The sequence below is a fragment of the Talpa europaea genome (assembly GCF_964194135.1).
Source record: "Talpa europaea genome assembly, chromosome: 7".
Lineage (NCBI taxonomy): Eukaryota > Metazoa > Chordata > Mammalia > Eulipotyphla > Talpidae > Talpa > Talpa europaea.
The window spans coordinates 108,852,187-108,876,749 of record NC_140074.1 but is presented as its reverse complement, the minus strand read 5'-3'; the positions used below and the strand labels follow the sequence as shown (position 1 = coordinate 108,876,749).

At 36.5% G+C, this 24,563-nt stretch overlaps 1 protein-coding gene across 3 annotated transcripts in view; it reads left to right on the top strand.

Annotated features, from left to right (window-relative positions):
* VMP1 (vacuole membrane protein 1) overlaps window positions 1–24,563 on the top strand; it is a gene marked incomplete at its 5' end in the record, with an annotated part of 85,639 nt that overhangs the window by 45,772 nt on the left and 15,304 nt on the right. For all 3 annotated transcript variants that reach the window (XM_084238655.1, XM_084238653.1, XM_084238654.1), the window contains 2 exons: window positions 16,572–16,652; window positions 20,636–20,752. In XM_084238655.1, coding sequence (XP_084094781.1) covers window positions 16,572–16,652; window positions 20,636–20,752 — 198 coding nt within the window. The remainder of the gene's footprint in view (window positions 1–16,571; window positions 16,653–20,635; window positions 20,753–24,563) is intronic.

Here is a 24,563-nt window from a genome sequence, read left to right as displayed (position 1 = left end):
TAAGCAGTTGGGTAGGTGTTAGGTTACCTTTGTTAAACTAATTTAAAGATTTTTTTCCAGGTTTGTGTTTCAAACATCTTTTGTAAGAAGTCTTTAGAAATTCTAGGCCCCTTTCTTTGAAAGTTGGACCAACAGAATATGTATTCTGTGTTTTTTGCTCTTGAGTTTGCAAATCAGTAATACACTAAGTACATCCCCGCTCTTATTTTTAACTACTGGGTGTTTCCAGGGGTCCTGGCTCAAGATCAGAGTTAATGCAAGACATAGATGGCAGAGTCATTATTTTGATCATTTTCTATCACAAAAGGTGTTTTTGTTTATAATTAGCCAAGGTGCTTGGTTTGACATAATAGATGTGTAGTTTTCTCTTGCTGAGTATTTAAGGAAATTTCTCTTGGTAGAGTTTTCTTCCCATGTTTCCTTCTAACTACCCTACTTTTAAATTATAGCACCATGTAGTGCTGTCAGTGCTGTCAGGAAATAAGCATGATAATTATTCCATTGTTCCCTTCAAAAATAGGCTTGTACTCTGGATTTCTTTCCCTAATATGCATCTGCATTAATTTATCAAAATTTGTAAAAAATTTATTTTACTAGATTTATTTTTTTAGATTTATTCTTATTTTATTTAGATTTATTCTTATTTTTAGATTTATTCTTATTTTATTTATGCATACAAGAGCTAGGATGGAGGCCAGTGGTAAAGGGGGTAAAAAGATTCACCAGAGAGAGTGCTCAGATAGTGCTGAGACTTTACCCCTGCGCCTTCAGGGAGACCCTTTTTTCACTACTTCTTTGAGCTAAAGATTTTAGTAAGTACATAGCCTGTGGTTCCATTCACTTGTTTTAAATTTACCTCTCAAATTATAAAGGGTACCACCCCCATTCTTGTGTTGTAAGATATGTTAAACATTTCCCTTTCCTCTTTCCAAATTTTTTCATAACTTTATTGTTTTCAGTCCATTCCCTTGTTATCCTTTCTAGAGAATGCAATTATTTACTTTTTATGTCTAAGAGCCCCTAAAGTTTTGGTCACTTTAATTGTTTTTTTAAGGCTCTTTATTTAATTCTTTTATATCTGTTTACTTGAGAGACTACTCCCAATTCCCTTTGCTTTGTTCATAATTTACAACTTTTATAATCCATTTTATTTTATATTTTATTTACCTACTTTGAAACTTACCTGCAACTTTCCTGCTTACTCAAATTTGCATAATCTTTCAATTTATTGTGATGAATTTGGCACTTCCTACTTTAAATTTTAATTTCATTTGTAGATTTTGAACTTAAACTCTCTGTTCCTTTTTCTAGGGGCATTTATAATTTTGGTTGAAAAAAAAATCTCACTATTTACATTTCTCAAAGAATTTTCCATTTATCTTTATCCTTTGTTTTCAGTCTCTTAAGTTTCCTGTCCCTGACAGTTTTGTGAATTCCACACTGATTTATATATTTATTTATTGCATTTTTAAAGGTCAGACTTATTAGGAAAAAGAGACGTCTACATAGACGCAGACAGATAAAGAGTTGCATTGTTACAGGACGGGGTTATTAAGAAAAAACAACATCTGCATAGACGCAGGTGGGTAGTCTTAGAGCAAGATCTGCCTACATTGATTTATTCTTTACAGCTTTGAATATCTAAACTAGATTCATTTCAACCATTTTTTACTTTTTCTCCCACAGACTGTTGTTGTTGTTGACTTCACATATAGCATATTGTCATATGCTTCTTGTTTTAATTTCAGTTTGAATCTGGAAAAACGTTATTCATTAGTTACTTACAACTGAAATACAATCAGTTATAAACAGCTTAAAATGAGGGCCTCCCCGGTGGCGCAGCGGTTGAGTGCTGGGCTGCGAAGCTGCCTGCAGCCTCTACGGCGCTAGGTTTGATCCCTGGCCGCTGGCCAGGGTCCCACATGGCACGCAGACCTCTCCTGCCATGCCCACTGCTCCCCTCAGCAGTGTACTTCGGTCCTTCTGCCTGATCTGCTCCCCACTCTGGCTCTGGTGAATTCTCTCACCCTCCTGTGCTTCTGACTGTACCCAGTGCTTGTATAAATAAATAAATAAATCTTTTAAAAAATAAAATAAAATAAACTGCTAAAAATGAAAGGTGATTTCCCCCCACCCCTAGTATCAACTCATCCTTTCAGATGAGACATGAGATCACATGAGGAGCTATTGGCTTCAGACAGGAAAAAAAAAAGACAAGAAAGATGCATTTACTTGTATAATGTGTTCTTTCTAATAAATCTTTTTTCCCTGCGTATCTAGACTATTGTTGTTTTGGGCAAATAGTTCATTTTAATCCAAGTAGAGGCTTGGCAATCACTGATAGAAGCAAATATCTGCCTGCCTGTAACATTCCTAAGAATTGCTTATGGTTTCTTTTCATCAGAAACCTAAACAGGCAGGGTGAGGGTCAAATGAAAAGGAAGCAGCAGATTCCAGTTTAGTGCTGGTAATTTGTACTTAATTTTAACTAGTGTACAATGAATAGGAAGAGAAAAACACTGTGTTTACCCAAACTTCCAAAAACTTCTCTACTAATATGAAAAAGTTAACAGATGCTCATGGTCAGCCCCTAAGATAGTCTTCTGAAACTTCTTCCATCTCTTCTTTCCTCCTAGAGTACACAAGAGATGTCTTATATCTAATTATTTGTGAATTTTAAGATTGTAATGAGATGACCATTACAAGTTCTGTATAACTAAAGAATTCCCTTTTAATTTCCAGAGACAAGCATATGTTAAGAACTAGCATTCAAGATGAGTCATCTCATCAACTTCTACCTTCTTTTGACAGAAGATTTGCTATACTAATTGGTGGCTCAAGTTTTCAAGTCTTAATCCATTTCCTTCCTTCTCATCTTCCTGTTTTACAGCCCTCTTCCTTCCTAGATAGTAGCATATTTCTTTTTTCTTTTTGAAATTTGAAACAAAGCAGAGCCCTTTATTTCCTTAGTTTGAGTTGCTGTAGAACTTGAGCTCATCAGAATGTCTAACTAATAATTCTAACAAGTTATTTCATTAGGTTCCAGGTTTTTCATTTTCTGACAGGTACTAAATATTATAACTTCAGTCTAAACAATTTTGTCCCATAATCAGTTTTATCTCATATTTATCATGGTGATAGATCTTATTTTCACCATTTTACAGAAAAAATGAAGAAAACTGTGACTTGGATAAGTTTAAAGACTTAGTAACATACTGGGTGCTCTATCATATTGAAATGTTTATATTCTATTCTCTCTGGCATTTTTTATCATGTTTTTCATGCTTTCCCTTCAATTGTGGATTTCTTAGGTCATCTCCATCTGACCATCCTATTTAAAATTACACCTTTACTACCACCCCTATTGTATAGTTTTTGTCTCCTCCCATTGGAATATGAGCTTAATGAGAGTCCAGAATATTATCAGTTTGATTCACTGTTGTATTCTTTATTCCTACAATGGTGTTTGTCATGTAGTAAATAGGTAGTAACTGTTTCTTGAATAATTGAACAAATGACTCACAATGTTCTTATCTTTGTGTTCTTCATTACCTTGATTATGGTAATTACCAGATTTATTTGATTGAATTTAGTTGCTTTTAAATAAGAATTCTGATCTTTGGAAAATATTATGAATTTGTCTTTAATATTTTGTGTAAGCGAAAGATACATTGTTTTAAAAAATTAAGCTTTTTTTTTTTTTTTTAAAGATTTCTTTCTTTCTTTATACTAGCACTGGGTACAGTCAGAAGCGCGGGAGGGTGAGAGAATTCACCAGAGCCAGAGCGGGGAACAGAACAGGCAGACTGACAAAATACACTACTGAAGGGAGCAGCGGACACGGCAGGAGAGGTCTGTCGCACCATGTGGGACCCTCTCCAGGGGCCAGGGATCAAACCGGCACTGCAGAGGCTCCCGGCAGCTTCGCAGCCCAGCACTCAACCGCTGCGCCACCAGGGGAGGCCCCCCAAAATTAAGCATTATACAACTTTTTAATATACAACTTTTATTTATTAAGAATTATTTATGCATACAAGAGCTGGTATTTAGGCCAGACATGTGGGGGTAGGGGGGTGAAAGGATTCACCAGAGGGAGTAGGGAGCAGAACAGGCAGATCTACTGAAATACACTGCTGAGGAGAGCAGCAGGTGAGACAGGAAAGTTCTGCTGCACCATATTTAGCTCCCTGGCCAGGGATTGAACTCATGCTACTGTGGCTGTCAATAGCTTCATAGTGCTGTGACTTAACCCCTTGAACCACTAGGGAGGCCCCACAACTTTTATTTTCGTACAATTTTTTTCTTAAACTTACTCATATTTTTCAGTATTTTCAATATTCATATTTTTGAAATAACAGATCTGCCACTTGCCACAAACACTTGCATTTGAAACATCTGTAAAAGAAAGAAAACTTTTAGATTTTTTTTTCAGATTAGAAGTATTACCAGTTGATAACATGGAAGCAATATTAAGAGTAATTTATGTCACAACTTCTTTGGAAAATTGTCACTATCTACTAAAGTTAAATATGAGAATAATAATAATAGAACTGTTTGCACATTACACATTGGAGTATGCAGATTTCTCACTTGTCAATTGCAGTCTTCATTTTTGCCAGTCATACCTTTACTTATTTTTTTTAAATTTCAATTGCTGAATTTTTTTAAAAAACCTGATATATAATTGGGCCCCCCGGTAGAGGCAAAGTGGCCATAAGTACATCCCCATCAATAATTGCTTTAAATGTAAATGAACTAAATTTTCCAATCAAAAGACATAGAATAGGCTGAAGGAAAAAAAAAGCAAGACCATATTACGTGCTGTCTCTAAGAGATTCATTTCAGCTTTCAACACTCACAAAAACTGGAAGTGATGGAATGGAAAAAGAAATACCAGGCAAATGGAAACCAAAAGCAAGGTGGGATAGTTATATCACACAAAAAGTGTAATAAAAGACAAAAACGGTCATTATAATGATGTGATAAAAGGGCCAAGCAGGGAATACAACATTTATGAATATTTCTGCACCCAACACAGAGCCCTTAAAATATATAAAGCAAATTTTAACAAATCAAAAAGGACAAATAGACAGCAATATCATAATTATAAGAGGCTTTGATACCACATTTTCATCAATAGATTATCTAGACAGAGAATCTGTGAAGTATAAAATATAAATGACACATTAGAGCAGATGGACTTAACAAATATTTACAGAACATTCTACCTAACATCAGCAGCATACACATTCTTCTCAGGGACACAGGAAGATTCTCCAAGTCAGATCATAGGATTGGTCCAAAAACAAGTCTCAATAAATTTAAGAAGTGTAAAGTTATATCAGGTGCTATTTGATCCCAATGGCATGAAATCACAAATTATTATCTGAAGATAACTAGAAAACTTACAAGTTTATTGGGATTAAACTATGCTATTGAACAACCAACAGGTCAAAGAAGTAATCAAAAGAGAAATCAAAACACATCTTGAGGGCCTCCCCGGTGGCGCAGCGGTTGAGCGCTGGGTTGCGAAGCCGCCTGCGGCCTCAGCGGCGCAGGTTCGATCCCCGGCTGCTCCCCGGCCACCGGAGGAGGGTCCCACATGGTGCGCAGACCTCTCCTGCCGCCCGCTGCTCCCCTCAGCAGTGTACTTCGGTCCTTCTGCCTGCTCTGCTCCCCGCTCTGGCTCTGGTGAATTCTCTCACCCTCCCGCACTTCTGACCCAGTGCATGTATAAACAAAACAAACGAACAAACAAACAAATAAATAAATAAAACATGCCTCTATTAAAAAAAAAAAAAAAACACATCTTGAGACAAATAAAAATGGAAAACAGCATACCAGAACTTTGGGATGCGTAAGTTTTATATATTTTGCATACTGCAAAAGCAGTATGAAGAGACAGGTTATAAAGGTAAACACATACATTAAGAAACAGGAAAGATTTCAAATAAACAACCTAACTCCACACCAAGGAGAGTGGAAAAGGAAAAGAACAAATTAAGACCAAAGTTAATAGAAGGAAGGACCTAACAAATATCAGAGCAGAAATAAATGAAATAAACACTAAAAAGGCAATATAAACAAACATTCATCTAGATTTACCAAGAACAAAATGCAAATAAATAAAATTGGAAAAGAAAGGAGATATTATACTGATACTGCAAAGAAATACAAAGAATTGTAAGACTGCTTTGAACAATTAAATGTCAACAAATTGTACAACCTAGAAGAAATGTATAAATTCCATTAAATATACAACACATCAAACTGATTCATGCATATATAATCTGAACAGATGAGTTAGAATATTGAAGCAGGAATCAAAAACTTCTCAACTGGGAAAACCCATGACCAGATGGGTTCACAGCTGAATTTCACCAAATATTAAATAAGATTTAATACCAAACCTTCTCAAACTCTTCCAAAATGCTCAAGAGGAGACAATACTTCTAAACTCATTTAATGAGAGGAGCATTATCCTGATGCCAAATCTAGACAAAGACACTACAAGAAAAGATGCTGTTGAGGGTGGTGTAGTGACAAACATCTAAAAGGTTTGAAACTGTTCCCCTAAGTATTATGTAGTGCTGTAAACCAATGCTATCTCAATAACAAGAAACAAAATTATAGACCAATAACCCTGATGAAAAAAATGCAAAAATTCTTGACAAAATATTACAAGCTAAATCCAACAGTACATTAAAAGGATCATACATTATTGTAAGTGGGATATATTCCAGGAATGTAAGAATGGTTCAACACCTACAAATCAAATGTGATACACCACAATAAAATGAAGTATGAACATCAAAAGATAATTTCAATAGCTGTAGAAAAACATTTCATAAAATTCAACACCCATTCACAACAAAGTTCTCAAAATAGAGATAAAATACATCCAAATTGGAAAGAAGCAAATCTGTTTCTGCAGGTGAAATATTATATATAAAAAGCCCTAATGAATCCACCAAAAAACTGTTTGAACTAGTAAGTAAATTTAGCAAAGTTGTAGTATACAAAATCAAAAAACAAGAATCAGTTGTTTAAATATGCCAATAGCAAAATATCGAAATTTTGAAAGCAATTCCATTTACATTTGGAGCAAAAAGATGAATACCTAGGAAAATATTTAGGAAACAAAAGATATGTACACTGAAAACTGTAAGACACTGATAAGAAATTAAAGTCACAAATAAATGGAAAGATATTCTGTGCTCATGGATTAGAAGAACTGATAATATAAAAATGTTCAAGTGCCCAAAACAATCTACAGATTCAATGGAATCCTTATCAAAAATTTTTTTTTACTTTTTTTTTGAAGGTTGCATTTTATTTTATTTAAGGTTTTAACATTTTTTTTTAGATTTATTTATTTATTATTTATACAAGCACTAGGTACAGTCAGAAGCGCGGGAGGGTGAGAGAATTCACCAGAGCCAGAGCGGGGAGCAGAGCAGGCAGAAGGACCAAAGTACACTGCTGAGGGGAGCAGCGGGCGGCAGGAGAGGTCTGCGCTCCATGTGGGACTCTCCTCCGGTGGCCGGGGAGCAGCCGGGAATCGAACCGGCACTGAAGAGGCTTCAGGCAGCTTCGCAGCCCAGCGCTCAACCACTGCGCCACCGGGGAGGCCCTCCTTATCAAAATTCTAATGCCATTTTTCACATAGTTCAATTCTTAAATTTGTATGGAAACAAAGGGAATCTTGAATAAGAAGAACAAAGTGGGAGGCATCATACTTCCTGATTTTAAGCAATAATACAAAATTATAGTAATCAAAACAGTATATGGAATTTAAATAAGGAATGATTTCACAGATACAGAGATCAGATTGGTTGGTAGAGGTGGGGAGGATGTGTGAAATGGGTCAAGTGGTTAGAAGAAAGTCCTGGTGATTTTTTTTTTCTTGTAGAAATGGGGTGTAGGTTACAGGTACAGAGGGCAGAGTGGGTGAGAGCATTCACTAGAGACTGAGCGGGGAGCAGAACAGGTGGATTTACTGAAATACATTGCTAAGGAGAGCAGCAGGCAAGACAGGAGAGGTTTGCTGAACCATACGTGAGTCAGCTCCCTGATCAAATGGAACTCAGGCTGTAGCGATGACAACTCAGAGACTTAACCCCTAGGCCTCCAGGGAGGCCCAAATCTTAGTGATTTTATGAAATGTTTACAACACGGTATTCTGTATTTGAAAAGTTGCTAAGAGTATATCTTTAAAGTTCTCATTACAATATGCATACGGGAACTGGGGTACAGACAGGAGGTGTGGGCGTTAAGAGGATTCACCAGAGTCAGAGTGGGGAACAGGATGGGCAGATACACTGCTGAGGGGAACAGCTGGCGAGATAGAAGTCTGCCGTGCCATGTGGGTGAGCTCCCTGGCTGGGAATCGAACTCGTGTTGCAGTGGCTGCTGATAGCTTCATACTGCTAAGACTTAACCCCTTGCACCACCAAGGAGGCCCCCTATATTTTCTTCTATTTTATGGTTTCAGGTCTTATGTTCAGTTTTATCCATTTTGAGTTGATTTCTGTGCATGATGTGAGGTAGTGGTCTAGTTGCATTCTTTTGCTTATAGTGGTCCAGTTTTCTCAGCACCATTATTGAACAAACTGTCCTTGTTCTATTGCATATTCTTTGTTCCTTTGTCAAAGATTATTGTCCATATATGTGTGGCTTTATTTCTGGACTTTTTATTTGGTTCCATTGGTCTATATGTCTGTTTTTGTTCCAGTTCCATACTGTTTTAATTATTATGGCCTTGTAGTATAGTTTGAAGTCTGAGAGTGTGATACCTCCATTCTACTTTGTTTTAGTCAGGAGAGCTTTGGCTATTTGGGGTTTTTATTTGTGGGTCCATATGAATTTCATCAATATTTGTTCTATTTCTCTGAAGAATCATTGAGATTTTTTATTGGAATAGCATTAAATCTGTAAATTGCTTTTGGTAGACTGGCCATTTTGATCATGTTAATTCTTTCAATCCATGAGCAGGGGATGGATGTCTTTCCATTTCTTTGTGCCTTCTATTTCTTTTAACAATGGGGCCTTCACCTCTTTTGTTTGGTTTATTCCCAAGTATTTGATTTTTGTTTGTTTGTTTGTTTCCATTATAAAAGAGATGGCTTTCTTGATTTCTTCTTCTTCAGATTGATTGTTTGTAGACAGGAAGATTACTGATTTTTGTGTATTGATTTGTCACAATCCTTTATTCCATCAAGTTAACACCTACATTTTCACGTATGCCTGAGTTCATTTCCTAATAACCACAATCTTCATCTCATAAATATGTTTGAGTGCATTAAAGAACAGAATAGATGGTATATGTCTCTTGAAAATATACGTTATTAAAAGACTTCAAATGTGCAATATCAAAAATTGCAGTTTTATTAATTATGTTGAAATCAATAGAAAGATAAAACATTTTATTCACTTTGAATTCATGCTCTATGGTTTTATATGAAAATAATTCATAAAGGGCCTTGACAACAGATAGATTACATTTAAGAACTTTTTTTGTTGTCGTTAAAGGGAAAAAGACTACAGTTCCTATTAAGCTAATTGTACTCTTTAATTGTGTTACTGTGTAATATTTCATTATAGAAAATATTTAATTAGGGCCTCCCCGGTGGCACAGTGGTTGAGTGCTGGGTTGCGAAGCTGCCCGCAGCCTCTGCAGTGCCGGTTCGATCCCCAGCTGCCAGCGAGGGTCCCATATGGCACGCAGACCTCTCCTGCTGTCCACTGCTCCCCTCAGCAGTGTACTTTGTCAGTCTGCCTGTTCTGCTCTCTGCTCTGGCTCTGGTGAATTCTCTCACCCTCCCGTGCTTCTGATTGTACCCAGTGCTTGTATAAATGAATGAATGAATGAATGAATAACATCTTTTTTAAAAAACGAAAATATTTAATTACATGGTTATTAGGATATTTAGAACAAGTTATTTCAGAGTAATCATCAAAGTTCCTGAAATAGCTTATAATATTATAAATCACTTATTACTATTTAATATCATTTCTTGTTAATAGACTTTTATTTGCTTTAGAAAACTTTCTTAACTAGGACACAGGAACTAGCAAGTCAATTTAAGATAGTACAAGAACTTTATTTTAACATAAATTCCCCTTATACACAAGGAACTATTATTTGAAATAGTTGCTATCTGGTTTTTAATATTGACTGTGGAGTCACTTCATTGCAAACCCAAAAAGAACTTAGCTCAGCATAAGTTTTAACATCAAATGGGTTAGTTTGCGAAATTGCTGACCAGTTGCCATCACATTGATGGTAATTGGTCAGCGCAAAGTAACATAAGATTTCAACTAAATATATATTTCTCTTCAGTAATAATGCATTCACTTAAACATGCCTAGACACTTTCTGTTACTTTTAAAGCGGTCTTTTAATATGGTCACTTCTCATAAAAATGAAAAAAATTTACTGTTGCCATTTGAAAATAAATGTTATTTCACAATACTTCCTTCCAAGTTAACATTTTCAATCTCAAAAGTTAGTAGTTTGCAAGCTCATTATAATTATCATTACATTTTCTTTTCTCCCTTAATCATAAATCTCTTTCTTAGGAAAGAGGAATATTTATACTTTAAGGCTCTTTATGTTTTGTCTTTATTAACCCTTGAAATTTCAGTGGTAAGAACTTATAAATTCTTCATCTGTCTTTTTGTAGGAAAATGTTCCTAATGTCTCATACTTTCAGAAGAATGATTGGTTACATGCATAATCACTTTTGGTGGGAATGAGGAAGATAATTTTAATTACTTGTATCTTGTTTATATATGTGAAAAAACAGGAAGTGATATGATTACTAATTGTAAATGCATACTACTTTTGTAGATAGAACTAGAGAATGAAACATTGCTCTCAGGCTTTTAAATTCAGAAATAGATTAACATGAAATGTGAATGCAGAGAAATGAAACTATGAAAAGGAATTTGGTTTTAGTTGTATGACTTTTTTGAAAAAAAAAATGAAAGTAATAATTGAGGAAGTAATCACATTTAAACGGCCATACGGTTTATACAAATATGTAAGAACCATTCAACGAAATACTAATTTTCTTGCATGTTTAACCTGAATATTGAATGCCTTTTGCACTGGTTTGTTAAACTGTCTCTTTATAATGTTTATTATTGTTGTATATCTTTTCTTGACTTATTTTATGGTCTAAAAAGAACAATAAATTTTGTTTAAAATGGTTCTTTTAAATTTTACTAAAAGGTGTTTTTTGTTTTCTGGTGTATCTATTTAAGTTAGGTTTGTTGTCAAATAATATACATACTATACCATTTTCTCTTTTAAAAACCAGCAGAAATATAAATATTTCTATGATAAGATAATATTACTTTTTTTTAAAGATTTATTTATTTATGCTTACAAGAGCTGGGGTGTAGGCCAGAGGTGCTGGGGGTGAGAGGATTCACCAGAGATAGAGTGCAAAGCAGAATAGGTGAGTCTACTGAAATAAACTGTTTAGGGGAGCAGCAGGCGAGACAGGGGAGGTATGGGGGTGAGAGGATTCACCAGAGACAGTAGGGAGCAGAACAGGCGGATCTACTGAAATACACTGCTGAGGGGCAGGCGAGACAAGAGAGGCCTGCTTCATCATGTGGGTCACCTCCCTGGCCGGGAATCAAACTCGTGCTGCAGTGGCTGGCAATAGCTTCATAGTGCTGTATCTTAACCCCTTGCGCCACCATGGAGATCCCAGATAATATTACTTTAAAATCAGCTTATGATAGAACTGTCAAGTCATACAAATAATGTTTTCAGTATGTTAATAAATCTTTAAAATCATATCAATAAGTTTTGAAAATATGACTTTAAAAGTGAATAAGCTTAAACAAAATATATTTGTGTTTATGAAATCTGGATATGAGTTATTTTACTATTGTTAAATAAAAGTTCATGGATTTCTTAATATATCAAATGTCATTTTAATTCCAAGAGTGTTGTGAAAGACCTGGAAAATAAATTATAGGAACTGAAAGTAGCATGGTCATTGTGAGTGTGTTAAAGCACACAATAAGATTTATGAAATCCATTTTTCAATATTGCAGACTTTTTAAAAAAGTAAAATTCCCCACTAAAAAAGATACTTAACCTGTTTTCCTTGTTAGTCATCCCGGCTAAAAATTAATTTTTAAAAAATGGTAAGAGGGTTCTACTTCACTTATTTGGCTAGAGTAACTCCTTTCACTCAAAGATCTTGAAGCACCCTTAAGGGTAATTGATGATGGGCACCCAGGCATCTGAAAGAACAAGGAGTTTATTTTCCTTTGTTCTTGTCTAGTTTTTGTTAAGAAGTTCTGCCCCAAAGGGATTGAAATGGCTCCTTACTTTCGGGATGTCTTAAAAAAAATTCCTTGGACCTCTGTAAACTTAAATATCTTCAGTTGATCTGGATAATGTTTAATCACTTTTTCTTGATAGAAACCAGTTGGTATAATCATTGTTCTTTTCCAATTTGTGTTTGTGTATCTATACTAGAAAAATACCATTATTTTGAAATGATGGCACTATCATAGTAACTTGGTTAAATTAATATAAGATTCTAAAGTCTTGAAATTAAGAAAAAGGAAAACAGGAGACCAAACCTTCTAATCACTTTTGATCTTGTCTGCACCATTTTATGGAAAAAAAAAAAAAAAACCCTGATTTTATTTAATTTATATATAGAGGACTACCGAAATGCTGTGATAGAAAAATGTTCCTATGTCTGACTTGAATATATATATAGCGTGTGTGGTCTTTAAAATTAGATTAGGATAGGTGTTTTTTTCCTTTGTTTTACTTTTTCTTGGCAATTAAGTACCATCTTACCTCTCATTAAAGTGGAAATGCTGTGAAGATGTCAGAAGTGTAAAGGGAGGCATTTTCCTGGGCTATATTAATTAAAACCTGGGGCCTCCCTGGTGGCCTAGGGGTTAAGTCTCAGCACTATCACCTCTATGCTTATATCCCCAGCCAGGGAGCTGGCCCACATATGGTGCAGCAGACCTCTCCTGTCTCATCCACTGCTGCCCTCAGTAGTGTGGTTAAGTAAATCCACCTGTTTTCTCTTGACTCTTGTCTCTGATGAATCCTCTTACCGCCCCATATCCCTGGCCTACAACCTACTTCATCTGTGCAAAAATAAATAAAATTTATAAAAAAAAAAGACTTTTAAGTTTCTAATCTAATAAGTTGATATTTAAAAACTCAAAATGAGCATTGCTCTTCATTTTGGCTTACTAGTTTTTATCTAGTGTTTATAATGAGTTAATGATTTAGTAATTTAGGGATTATTTGTATAAATTGTTAAAAATAATTGGAACTTTTAAAAATAATTTGTTTTAAAGTGTAGAAGTATTTATTTCATTATTCTTAAAGTTTGAAATCAAAATAAGTATTTCACACCTAATGCAATAGATGTTATTCAAGAAAAAAATTAAATCTTTAATTAGAAATATGAATAAAAACTAAAATGTGCATGCCCATTTGCTGCAGTAGTTCAGTTGTTTTAAAAATATTAAATCTGGGCCTCCCCGGTGGCGCAGCGGTTGAGCGCTGGGATGTGAAGCTGCCCGCAGCCTCTGCAGCGCCGGTTCGCTCCCTGGCTGCTCCCCGGCCACAGGAGGAGGGTCCCACATGGTGCGCAGACCTCTCCTGCCGCCCGCTGCTCCCCTCAGCAGTGTACTTCGGTCCTTCTGCCTGCTCTGCTCCCTGCTCTGGCTCTGGTGAATTCTCTCACCCTCCCGCGCTTCTGACTGTACCCAGTGCTTGTATAAATAAATAATTAAATAAATAAATCTTTAAAAAAAAATAATAAAAATAAAAATATTAAATCTGAGCCTCCCTGGTGGCACAGAGGTTGAGCGCTGGGTTGCAAAGCTGCCACAGCCTCTGCTGTGCGGGTTCAATCTCCGGCCCCCCACGGAGTGAGGGTCCCACATGGCACACAGACCTCTCCTGCCGCCTGTTGCTCCCCTCAGCAGTGTACTTTGTCAGTCTGCCTGCTCTGCTCTCTGCTCTGACTCTGGTGAATTTTCTCACCCTCCCACACTTCTGACTGTACCCAGTGCCTGTATAAATAAATAAATAAATCTTTAATAAATAAATAAAAATATTAAATCTGACATAGTTGACTTAATAAATACATAAGGAAAACTTTTTTTGCAAATAAGTCACACAATTGCACCACAGAATTTAATGATTAACTTTTAGAAACTATATTTTGAACTTTGAAGTGTTTCTATTGATTGATTAATATCTTTTAAAATATGCCCTGGTGGTGCAGCGGTTGAGCGCTGGGTTGCAAAGCTGCCCGCAGCCTCTGCGGTGCTGGTTCGATCCCTGGCTGCTCCCCGGCCACTGGAGGAGGGTCCCGCATGGCGCGCAGACCTCTCCTGCCGCCCGCTGCTCCCCTCAGCAGTGTACTTCGGTCCTTCTGCCTGCTCTGCTCCCCGCTCTGGCTCTGGTGAATTCTCTCACCCTCCCACGCTTCTGACTGTACCCAGTGCTTGTATAAAGAAATAAATAAATCTTTAAAAAATAAATAAATAAAATAAAATAAAAATGCCTATCTGGTTTAATTCCTTTTATTTACCATCCTCAGCATGTGAGTAGGGGGAATTTTATGGTTTTGTTTTAGTTTTTTAATTTTAATTTCAGTATTCACTATGTGATAAGTTGATAACACTATTTTCAAGTATTTGTTAAAGCTTTGTTGTTGTTATTTCAGTAAGAATACACAAATTCTCTTATCAATTAGAAAATGCTTTAATTCCTGTCCTATTCCATGAAGGAATCTTCTATCTTTTATGTTCTCAACTTCCAATAACGTTGTTGCCTATTAGAATGTTGAACTAAAGAGAGAAATGGAATTTCTTTGATGTGAAGTTTTGAAAAGGCACATCAGCTAACACTGTAAAATTGTATCGGTTTTCATTGAAATTTGATTAGAGTACACATTGTTTTAAACTGGAAAATTACAAGTCAAATTTCAAATTAGGAATTTTAAGAAAAATTATATATACATATATATAATAGTAGCATCAACATGCCAGAAGAATAAAACAATAGAAATTAGCTAGCAGCCAAATGCATGTTTCAGTTCAGGAGGCAACACAGTGAAATAAAAAGAGCACTGGTTTTCGGGCCTCCCTGGTGGCACAGGGGTTAAGACGCAACCTATGAAGCAATCCGCAGCCAGTGCAGCACGAGTTCAATCCCCAGCCATGGAGTAACCCACATGGTGCAGCAGACCTCTCCTAACTTGCCTGCTGCTCCGCTCAGCAGTGTGTTTCAGTCAATCTGCCTGTTCTGTTCCCCAGTCTGTCTCTGGTGGATCTCCCACCTCCCACGCCTCTGGCCTGTGCCCCAGTTCTTGTATGTATAAATAAATAAGTCTTAAAAAAAAAAAAAAAAGGATGCAACCTATATAGCTGTCCATAGCCTCTGCAGCACGAGTTCGATCACCCCGAAGGCCAGAGAGCAACCCACATGGCACAGCAGACCTCCCCTGACTTGCCTGCTGCTCCCCTCAGCAGTGTACTTCAGTCAATCTGCCTGTTCTGTTCCCCACTCTGTCTCTGGTGAATCCTCTCACTCCCCGCCCCACACCTCTGGCCTGTATCCCAGCTCTTTTATGCATAAATAAATAAATCTTTTTGTTTTTTTTTAAAAAGCACTGGTTTCACAGTCTGAAGAAGCTCTTCCACCTATACCTCAGGGTTATTGAAAGTCTCAAATATAAAGCCAGCTTAAATTGTACAAGCATTATATTATTTTGCTTTGGGGAGTAATAAATGCTTGGTTATTGGCACATAATAATTTCCTACCCTAATACTAATCAAAGAAGACATCTGACAAGTTATAGAAGGAAAGAGAAAGAGATAGATGTAAGTTAACCAGTATTTCCAAAAGAATGAGTTGGTTCATGGCTCGTTTATAACTTTTTTTTTAATCCTTAGAGATCATCCAAATAGAATTCAAAAAACAAAGTAACAGCCGGGCGTGGTGGCGCGCGCCTGTAGTCCCAGCTACTCGGGAGGCAGAGGCAGGAGGATCGCTTGAGTCCAGGAGTTCTGGGCTGCAGTGCGCTATGCAGATCGGGTGTCCGCACTAAGTTCGGCATCAATATGGTGACCTCCCGGGAGCGGGGGACCACCAGGTTGCCTAAGGAGGGGTGAACCGGCCCAGGTCGGAAACGGAGCAGGTCAAAACTCCCGTGCTGATCAGTAGTGGGATCGCGCCTGTGAATAGCCACTGCACTCCAGCCTGGGCAACATAGCGAGACCCTGACTCGCAAAAAAAAAAAGAAAGAAAGAAAGAAAGAAACAAAAAACAAAGTAACAATGTTTTGGTTTATTCTCGGAATGTGAAAGTTTACCTTTAAGGATGTAATGTTCTGTGAAGATTTTATTTGCATGTTTTCTAGTACAGACTGCCGATTTTTAAAAGTCATTTGTGAATCCATGCTCTTAGATTGTGAGATGTTTTAATTCTGTAAAGAGCCATACTTCCTTCTTCATTGTACTTTTCATTAATCTTTTGATATCCTTCTTTTTTACAGGACTTTGCCTCTCGAGCTAAACTGGCAGTTCAAAACCTAGTACAGAAGGTTGGATTTTTTGGAATTTTGGCCTGTGCTTCAGTAAGTATGTTAAAAGTGAGACATTCCAATAAATTGTAGACTTATATTTTGATTGATTGTTTTTAAAGATACACTCCCAAATGAACAAAAGTGATACCACTTTTAAGGGGTATCTGATTTTATTAAACATTGATCTTACTAATCAGTTGAGCTGTTTTCTGTTAGATGTGTTCATATCTTGTTTATTGATTTCTAGACATTTCATCGTGCATTGATGACTTCAGATCGAAATGACTTGATTCCATAGGAACAATAAGAGACAAATATCCATCCTTCTTGTAAAGGATTTATAATGTAGTGTTATTTAACAAGTAACAATGACTTCATTCTTTACAGAATTATAGACAGGTAGTGTTTTCCAAAGTTTCAAGCTTTGGTTACAAGGAAGAATTCATATAAACCCCTGTGTAAGTGACATTAATCTAGGAAGGTGGCAAAGTTAGGGACATCTTTGACTACAGGGAACTAAGAACCCACTTAGGTCGAAAACTTAATGTCTCAACTTGTAGAATTTGTGAAATTGACAGTTCTTGATAAGTTATTTATCCTAATCCTTTTCTAATTTAGTAGACCCACATATATTTGAGAGAGAGTATTATGATGGAAGTTTTTACTGAAAACCTATACACAATTATTGGTAATTTGATAGTATTTTTGATGAGAATTATTAAGCACCTTGTTGATATGATACAAGTAGTCATTATAACAAATTCACAAAATGATCTTTTACAGATACATTACTGTTTTATCTACTGTGTACTAGAACATGAAGATACCCCTTCTCACCATTTAGCATATGGCCAAAATAGGATGTTGGTGCCAAAATTTCAAATACGATGTCAACATTCTAGAGCTATTCTAAAATAAGATATTCAGGGCCTCCCCTGGTGGTGCAGCGGTTGCGCGCTGGGCTGCAAAGCTGCCCCAGAGCCTCTGCAGCGCTAGTTCGATCCCCGGCCACTGGCGAGGGTCCCACATAGCACGCAGACCTCTCCTGCCGCCCACTGCTACCCTCAGCAGTGTATTTCATCAGTCTGTCTGTTCTGTTCCCTGCTCTGGCTCTGGTGAATTCTCTTACCCTCCCATGCTTCTGACTGTACCCAGTGCGTGTATAAATAAATATAAAATAAATAAATAAATAAAATAAGATGTTCAGCCATCTAAAATAAGACTGAAATTACTATCTGTTGAGCCTGGCTATTCTAGAAATTTTTATAATTAACTTTCCTTTTTAATATAGAAGTTATTTTTTGCAATGTTGATCTCAACTATTTGAGCAATTTATTGGTGCTGTATGTATATAGTATGATATAATGGAAAGAAAATAGCTTACTGGGACTTCTAAACCAGTTTTACCTGTTTTTGCCAATATTTGCCTAGTAGCAGTGTAATCTCAGTCAAGTTACCATCTTTGAGCCCTATTCTTACAATTTTTTTAAGGTTTTATTTAGTTTTTATTGAGGTACTTTTACAACATTGTCACTTTCTAATTTTTAAAATGGGGCAATAAGATCCTCACGAAAAGGCTGATATATTTAAGATGATAAACTGATAACACAATGCCTACAACATTAAAGCTCAACCATTTCTTGTTTCTCATCAGCTTTGTATCCACTACTACACACTTGGAGTAAAGAAGTGAGGCATATGTTCCTTTTCCTTAAGAATTTTGAAGTCTAGTGAAGGAGATAAATAAAAGGTGCTGTGAAGTCCAGAAGAATGAAATTAAGCCGAAAGAGTTACTGAGCAATAATGTCCTTAGTTTATGTTCTGGGTTAAATTCGGGGTTTTATGTTATTTATACTGAAGAAGTTGCTTACCCTGTCTGTCTCATATTTTTCATCTGTGAAATGGTTATAATAACATTGTATAGTGTTGTTTTAGGGATTGAGTAAGCTGATGTTGAAATCTTCGAAAAGTACCTACAGATCAAAGCTTCAATAAAAGTTAGCTTTCAGTATTCCTGGAAGAAATACAAATACTTTTGATTTATTGTTTTTTAAATTATATTCTTGGACACATCTATGCTTATGTCCTAACTACTAAGAATTCACTTTTTTTTTTTGAAGAAATATTTTTATCTTTGTTCAGGAGACTCATAGTTGAATTCCACATGGAATTATCAGATATATGCTTGGAAATTATCCCATCATTGTTTTCTGGAAAAATTCATTTTTATACCAACTGGTCTTCTCTATATTTGAGTAGGCATAATCAGTATTAATATAAATTGACAGATCAATTTGGGCTTCTAGAACTTTTCTAGAGATTTTTAACACATATTTATGCATACTTTATGTAAGGTAAAAAGAAGCTTGTTATTTTGTTGTTAACACGAAAACTAAGATAAAACTTAGTGAGGGAGGGCCTCCCCGGTGGCGCAGCGGTTGAGCGCTGGGTTGCGAAGCTGCCCGCGGCCTCTGCGGCGCCAGTTCGATCCCCGGCTGCTCCCCGGCCACCGGAGGAGGATCCCACATGGTGCGCAGACCTCTCCTGCCGCCCGCTGCTGCCCTCAGCAGTGTACTTCGGTCCTTCTGCCTGCTCTGCTCCCCACTCTGGCTCTGGTGAATTCTCTCACCCTCCCGCGCTTCTGACTGTACCCAGTGCATGTATAAACAAAACAAACAAACAAATGTAATAAATAAATAAATAAACATGCCTCTATTTAAAAAAAAAAAAAAAAAAACTTAGTGAGGGAAAAAAATCTCAAAATTTCTTAAGAGTTATTTTAATTCTAATCTTATTTTTATGTACTTAATTAGTAGTTGATAAAATAATTAGTGAAAAGCACCTGTAACAATAGTCATTGATTGTGCTCTTCTTAGAGTATCCAACAGAGACTGAGATGTCCAAAATATTATAAAATTCTAATTATTTTCTATTCTGACTTAAATATCTTATATATGTTAAATTAATTTACATTTCGACATGAAATGAAGTATGATAATAAAATAAAACAATTAGAATTGTAATGTATGGGGTTGTGAGGGTCACATGAGAAAATTCAAGAACTGACAGATCTAAGTCTGTGCAGGTGATATTGTTATTATATGGTTGTGATAACCATGTAAATTAACCAAAATGAAGTTACATAAAACATTTGAATTTAGATGAGAAAAACAAAACTGAGTTATTGAATTCAAGTGTTATTTACAAAAGCACATTTTTTTAGTCATGGCATTATTTTTTTTTTTTTAAAGATTTATTTATACAAGCACTGGGTATAGTCAGAAGTGCAGGAGGGTGAGAGGATTCACCAGAGCCAGAGCGGGGAGTAGAATAGGCAGAAGGACCAAAGTACACTGCTGAGGGGAACAGTGGACGGCAGGAGAGGTGTGCGCGCCATGTGGGACCCTCGCCTGGCAGCCGGGGATTGAACCTGCCCTGCAGAGGCTGCAGGCAGCTTCGCAGCCCAGCGCTCAACCGCTGCGCCACCAGGGGAGGCCCAGTCATGGCATTATTTTTAAAAGAACATATTGACAAATATTTTTTAAACAACTGAACTTTGAAATTTTGAATTGAAATTGACATAAATGATTAAATTTAATTGGCTTAAGTGGTTCAGCCAACAGCCATAAGGGAGAAAAATTGGTGAAGTGCTCAAAAACCGTGGTTTCTTTGTATTTTTACATGAAATTGTCTTTAGCATTCCTGAAATGTGGGTATGTTTTGAAAAGGTATTTGTTGTAAAACTGTTATCTGGGATTGAGTATTCAAAGCATGTGAATCTGTGTTCTGATGTGTCCACACTTGATTATGTTGAGAAATAAAAGCACAGATTCAATATCAGACTCAATTTATAGACATTTTAAAATACTTGCCTAACATGAGCTGTCTAGTGCTGATCAAGGAACGCTTATCTCTTTCCAGTGTAAGCAGGCATAAAACAGAATTCTGCATGTATTTATTTATTTGTGCTAAAACTAAAGTGTTCTTTGGATTGTATATGGAAGTCTCATCAAAAGAAATTTCTTCTTTTATAGATTCCAAATCCTCTGTTTGATCTGGCTGGAATAACTTGTGGACACTTTCTTGTACCTTTTTGGACTTTCTTTGGTGCAACCCTGATTGGAAAAGCAATAATTAAAATGCATATCCAGGTAATTATACCCTCTAATTCCTTACCTAATGATGATGAGTCCTTTAAAACATATTTCTCTTGTTTATTCTAAAGCAAGTTGTAAAGATTTTGCCTCTGTTTCATTTGGTTGGTAGGTTGCTTAGGTACAGCCATGAACATCATTTGGAGGTTAGTAAATTTCAGGCAGTTTTCTACATCCCTATTAAAAAATTGTGGCCTCCCCTTTATTTTTCTCGTCGTTTGCTTTATTCTTTCTTTCCTTTCCTTTTGTTCTTTCTTAATTTCACTCTTTGCCTTATGAAAGTGTTTATTCAAGACTTACCCAACAAAAATAATGTTCCTATATAGGAAAATGCCCATTATTTTCACACACGATAGAAAAATATTTCTTTACTGACCACTGCCTTTCATTGATTCTGTTGTTGTTGTTGTTTTACACTATAGTGATGTTATTAGAGATGTAAGAGCCTGCTAGCCTTCAAAGACTTGACGAAATCTTTAATAGTGCACATGTGTGTGTGCTCATGTATGTGTATAGGAAAGAGGCTGAGCACTGAAATGAGAGGAGATGAATACATGCTTCCAGGACTATTCTGTGAATTATTTCTTCTAAGGACAAATGTTACTGGAGTAAATTAAATTAACCAGGAATGAATTTTAATCAGTGAAGTTTGCAAGAGACATTGGCCTCTTTGGAAAAGTAAGAACCTAATTAGTGGTATCTATGCCCTGGTATGATTCTTTAAGAATAAAAAGCACATTGATTTCCCAAGTTTCTTCTACCTCCAGGGATGAATTTATTGAGACTACTCTCCTGCCATGTTAATCATTCAGAATTTTAAGGATGTGTTTTTCTCCCTTCAAGGAATATATTTCCTTCCCCATACAGTAAGTTTATTCAGTGAGCATAGGTTTTTTTAATGTTAATGGTGCTAATCACTTTGGTAAAGATGTAAAACACTATAACAAGATTTTTTAAATAATAAAATATTGTGGTGAGTAAATAAATTATTTTGCAGGGTACCTGAGGTTATTTTTTTCTTTTAATCATTCTTGTTCTTTTTGAGGGAAAGGGGAAGTTACCATTTAACTTTCCTGCAGTACTTTGAAACTATTAATAGCTAAGGAACAATAGCAGATTACTGATAGCATCTTCTCTAGGAGTCCATAAGCTTCTCTACATAGCATCTGCTCTATGTAGTAACTTTCTATATATTATACTTTAATAGTGAAATTTATTCTGCTGAAAGTACTCTGTAATGGTTGTGTACTTACTGAGCCTTTCATTACAGAATATTCAAAACTAATCTATTTTTAAACTGTTTCAGAAGATATTTTCAAGTTACAGTAATGTTAATTTTTTATTTAGCACTTCACACCTTAAAGCATTTATTGTATGTGATCTGATTTAGTTACTGTAATCCTGGGATATATAAATTGCTACTCCCATTTTGTAACTGCCAATTTAGAGAAGTTAATCAGTAACAGTTGCCTAAGAAAGGACAGCTGGAATTTGATCCCAAGTCTTTCAGCTTCAAGTTCAGTGTTCTTTCCATTCTTTTACCCTCCCTTCTGAACTATAAGTTATTTATATGATTAAGAAACTGAATTGTTTAATGCCTGCTATTCATAAAGACGTGCCAGGCAGTTTGCATTGGTTATCTCAGAACAGTGTTGTGAGGTGGTAACTATCGAAGTTTCATAAATGGTGGAAATGAATGTTAGGAAGATAAAAGACTTACCTAAAGCCCTGCAATGCAAACCAAGCTCTAAAATGTTGAAACTCATCCCGTATCTCTGTAGATGAAAAAAATATAAATAAAGCTAAAATCCATCTATGTTACTGAAAGGAAAGCATCTGAGTTCCATCACTGAACCTAGATGTTTGTTATGTTGCATTGTATCATAGAGACGTTCTTTCTAAAAGCATGTCACTTGATGTACATCCAGATGTAGCTTGGGGTAACAAACATTTCTCAGCCCTTGGGTAAGCAGTATTAATGAGTAATAAAAACATTTTAGCTATTTCTGAAATAACAAGGGGGAAACCCACACACAGATTTTTCTGAACTTATCTCCTCGTTTTTCACAACTTAAACTAGACAACCTTCCTTGGTGAAAATATGTTGATATCTTGCTATCTATTAAACTTCCCCTAAAAAATCCAAATCAGCCAAACTAATAATAGTAGATTGAGATTTCCCCTTGCATTGGATAAGTTCAAGTCCAATACCTGTAGAAAGACACTTAAAGACATTGCCTTTCTCCTGAATAATGAAGAAATAATGAAAAATCAGCAATACTCACTTTTACTCTTAATATGCCATATAATTATCATGTATATTCTTTATTGCTTCTCTAACTTCCCACCCACAACCACATGAACACACTGGAATATATATGCTTCAAGAGGACAGAGATTGGGCCTTCCCTGGTGGCGCAGCGATTGATCACTGGGCTGCAAAGCTGCCCGCAGCCTCTACAGCACCGGTTCTATCCCTGGCCTCCAGCGAGGGTCCCATATGGCATGCAGGCCTCTCCTGCTGCGCCCACTGCTCCCCTCAGCAGTGTATTTCATCAGTCTGCCTGTTCTGTTCCCCGATCTGGTTCTGGTGAATTCTCTCACCCTCCCGCACTTCTGACTGTACCCAGTGCTTGTATAAATAAATAAATAAATCTTTAAAAAAAAAAAAAAGAACAGATTTTGTAGGCTTACTGAGGTATTAAAGTACCTAGAATCACATCTTGAATGTAGTGCTCACTCAGTAGATAAATCTAATGAATGAATCTAAGATTCTTTTTTCCATTGAAGGATCCTTCTTTTATAGATAGTTTCTTTGTTCTTTCTGCCATCAGTAGTTCCCACAATCCATCTTTTTTTTCCTTCCTACTCTACTCTTTTGTTTCCTCTGTATACATTGTTGAGTGGGTTGTGCCATTTGTTTATTTGGTAGAATCCTCACTCAGACCGCAAGCTTCAGGGATCTGAGACATATGTTCTTCTGTGTCTGACAGGTTTATGTCTTAACTCCACAGTGAATTTTCAAGCTGTTACATATTTTAAAAAAAAGTCTTATTTTGTTTTCAAGCAATGAAATTGTGTAATTATCTACGCATTGGCTCATTTTGAATGTTAGGAAATGATGGTAAGGAGAGCTCAGGGAGGTGAAATCACCAGGGACCAAAACCATTAGCCTGTTTCTTAGTAAAAACATTTACGGCTCCAATCATGTAACTGGCTTTTTGTATGGATACTGTGAGGACTCTTAAATATTGTTATTTCCTTCCCTCCCCTTTGGTACATGGACTAAAGTTATTTAACAATTAAAAACCATTAAAGGGCCTCCCTGGTGGCTCATCAGGTTGAGCGCAGCACTGTGAAGCTGTCTGCAGCCTCTGCAGCACCAGTTCGATTCCCTGCCAACCAGGGAGATTCCGACATGGCACAGCAGAACCTCTCCTGTCTCGCCCACTGCTCCCCTCAGCAGTGTTGTTGGCCCATCTGCCTGTTCTGCTCCCTGCTGTCTCTGGTGAATCCTCACACCCTCCCGCGACTCTGGCCTATACCCCAGCTCTTGTATAAGTAAAATAAATCTTTAAAAATAAAAAGCATTAAAGTGAGGCCTTTCTAGTAGCCTAGGATACTCAGCACTTTCACTCTACAGCCTGAGTTCAATCCCCAGCCAGGGAGCTAACCCACATATGATATAGCAGACCGCTCCTGTCTTGCCTGCTGCTTCCCTCAGCAGTGTATTTCAGTAGATCCACCTGTTCTGCTCCCCACTCTGTCTCTAGGGAATCCTCTCACACATACACTCCCACCTCCCTCA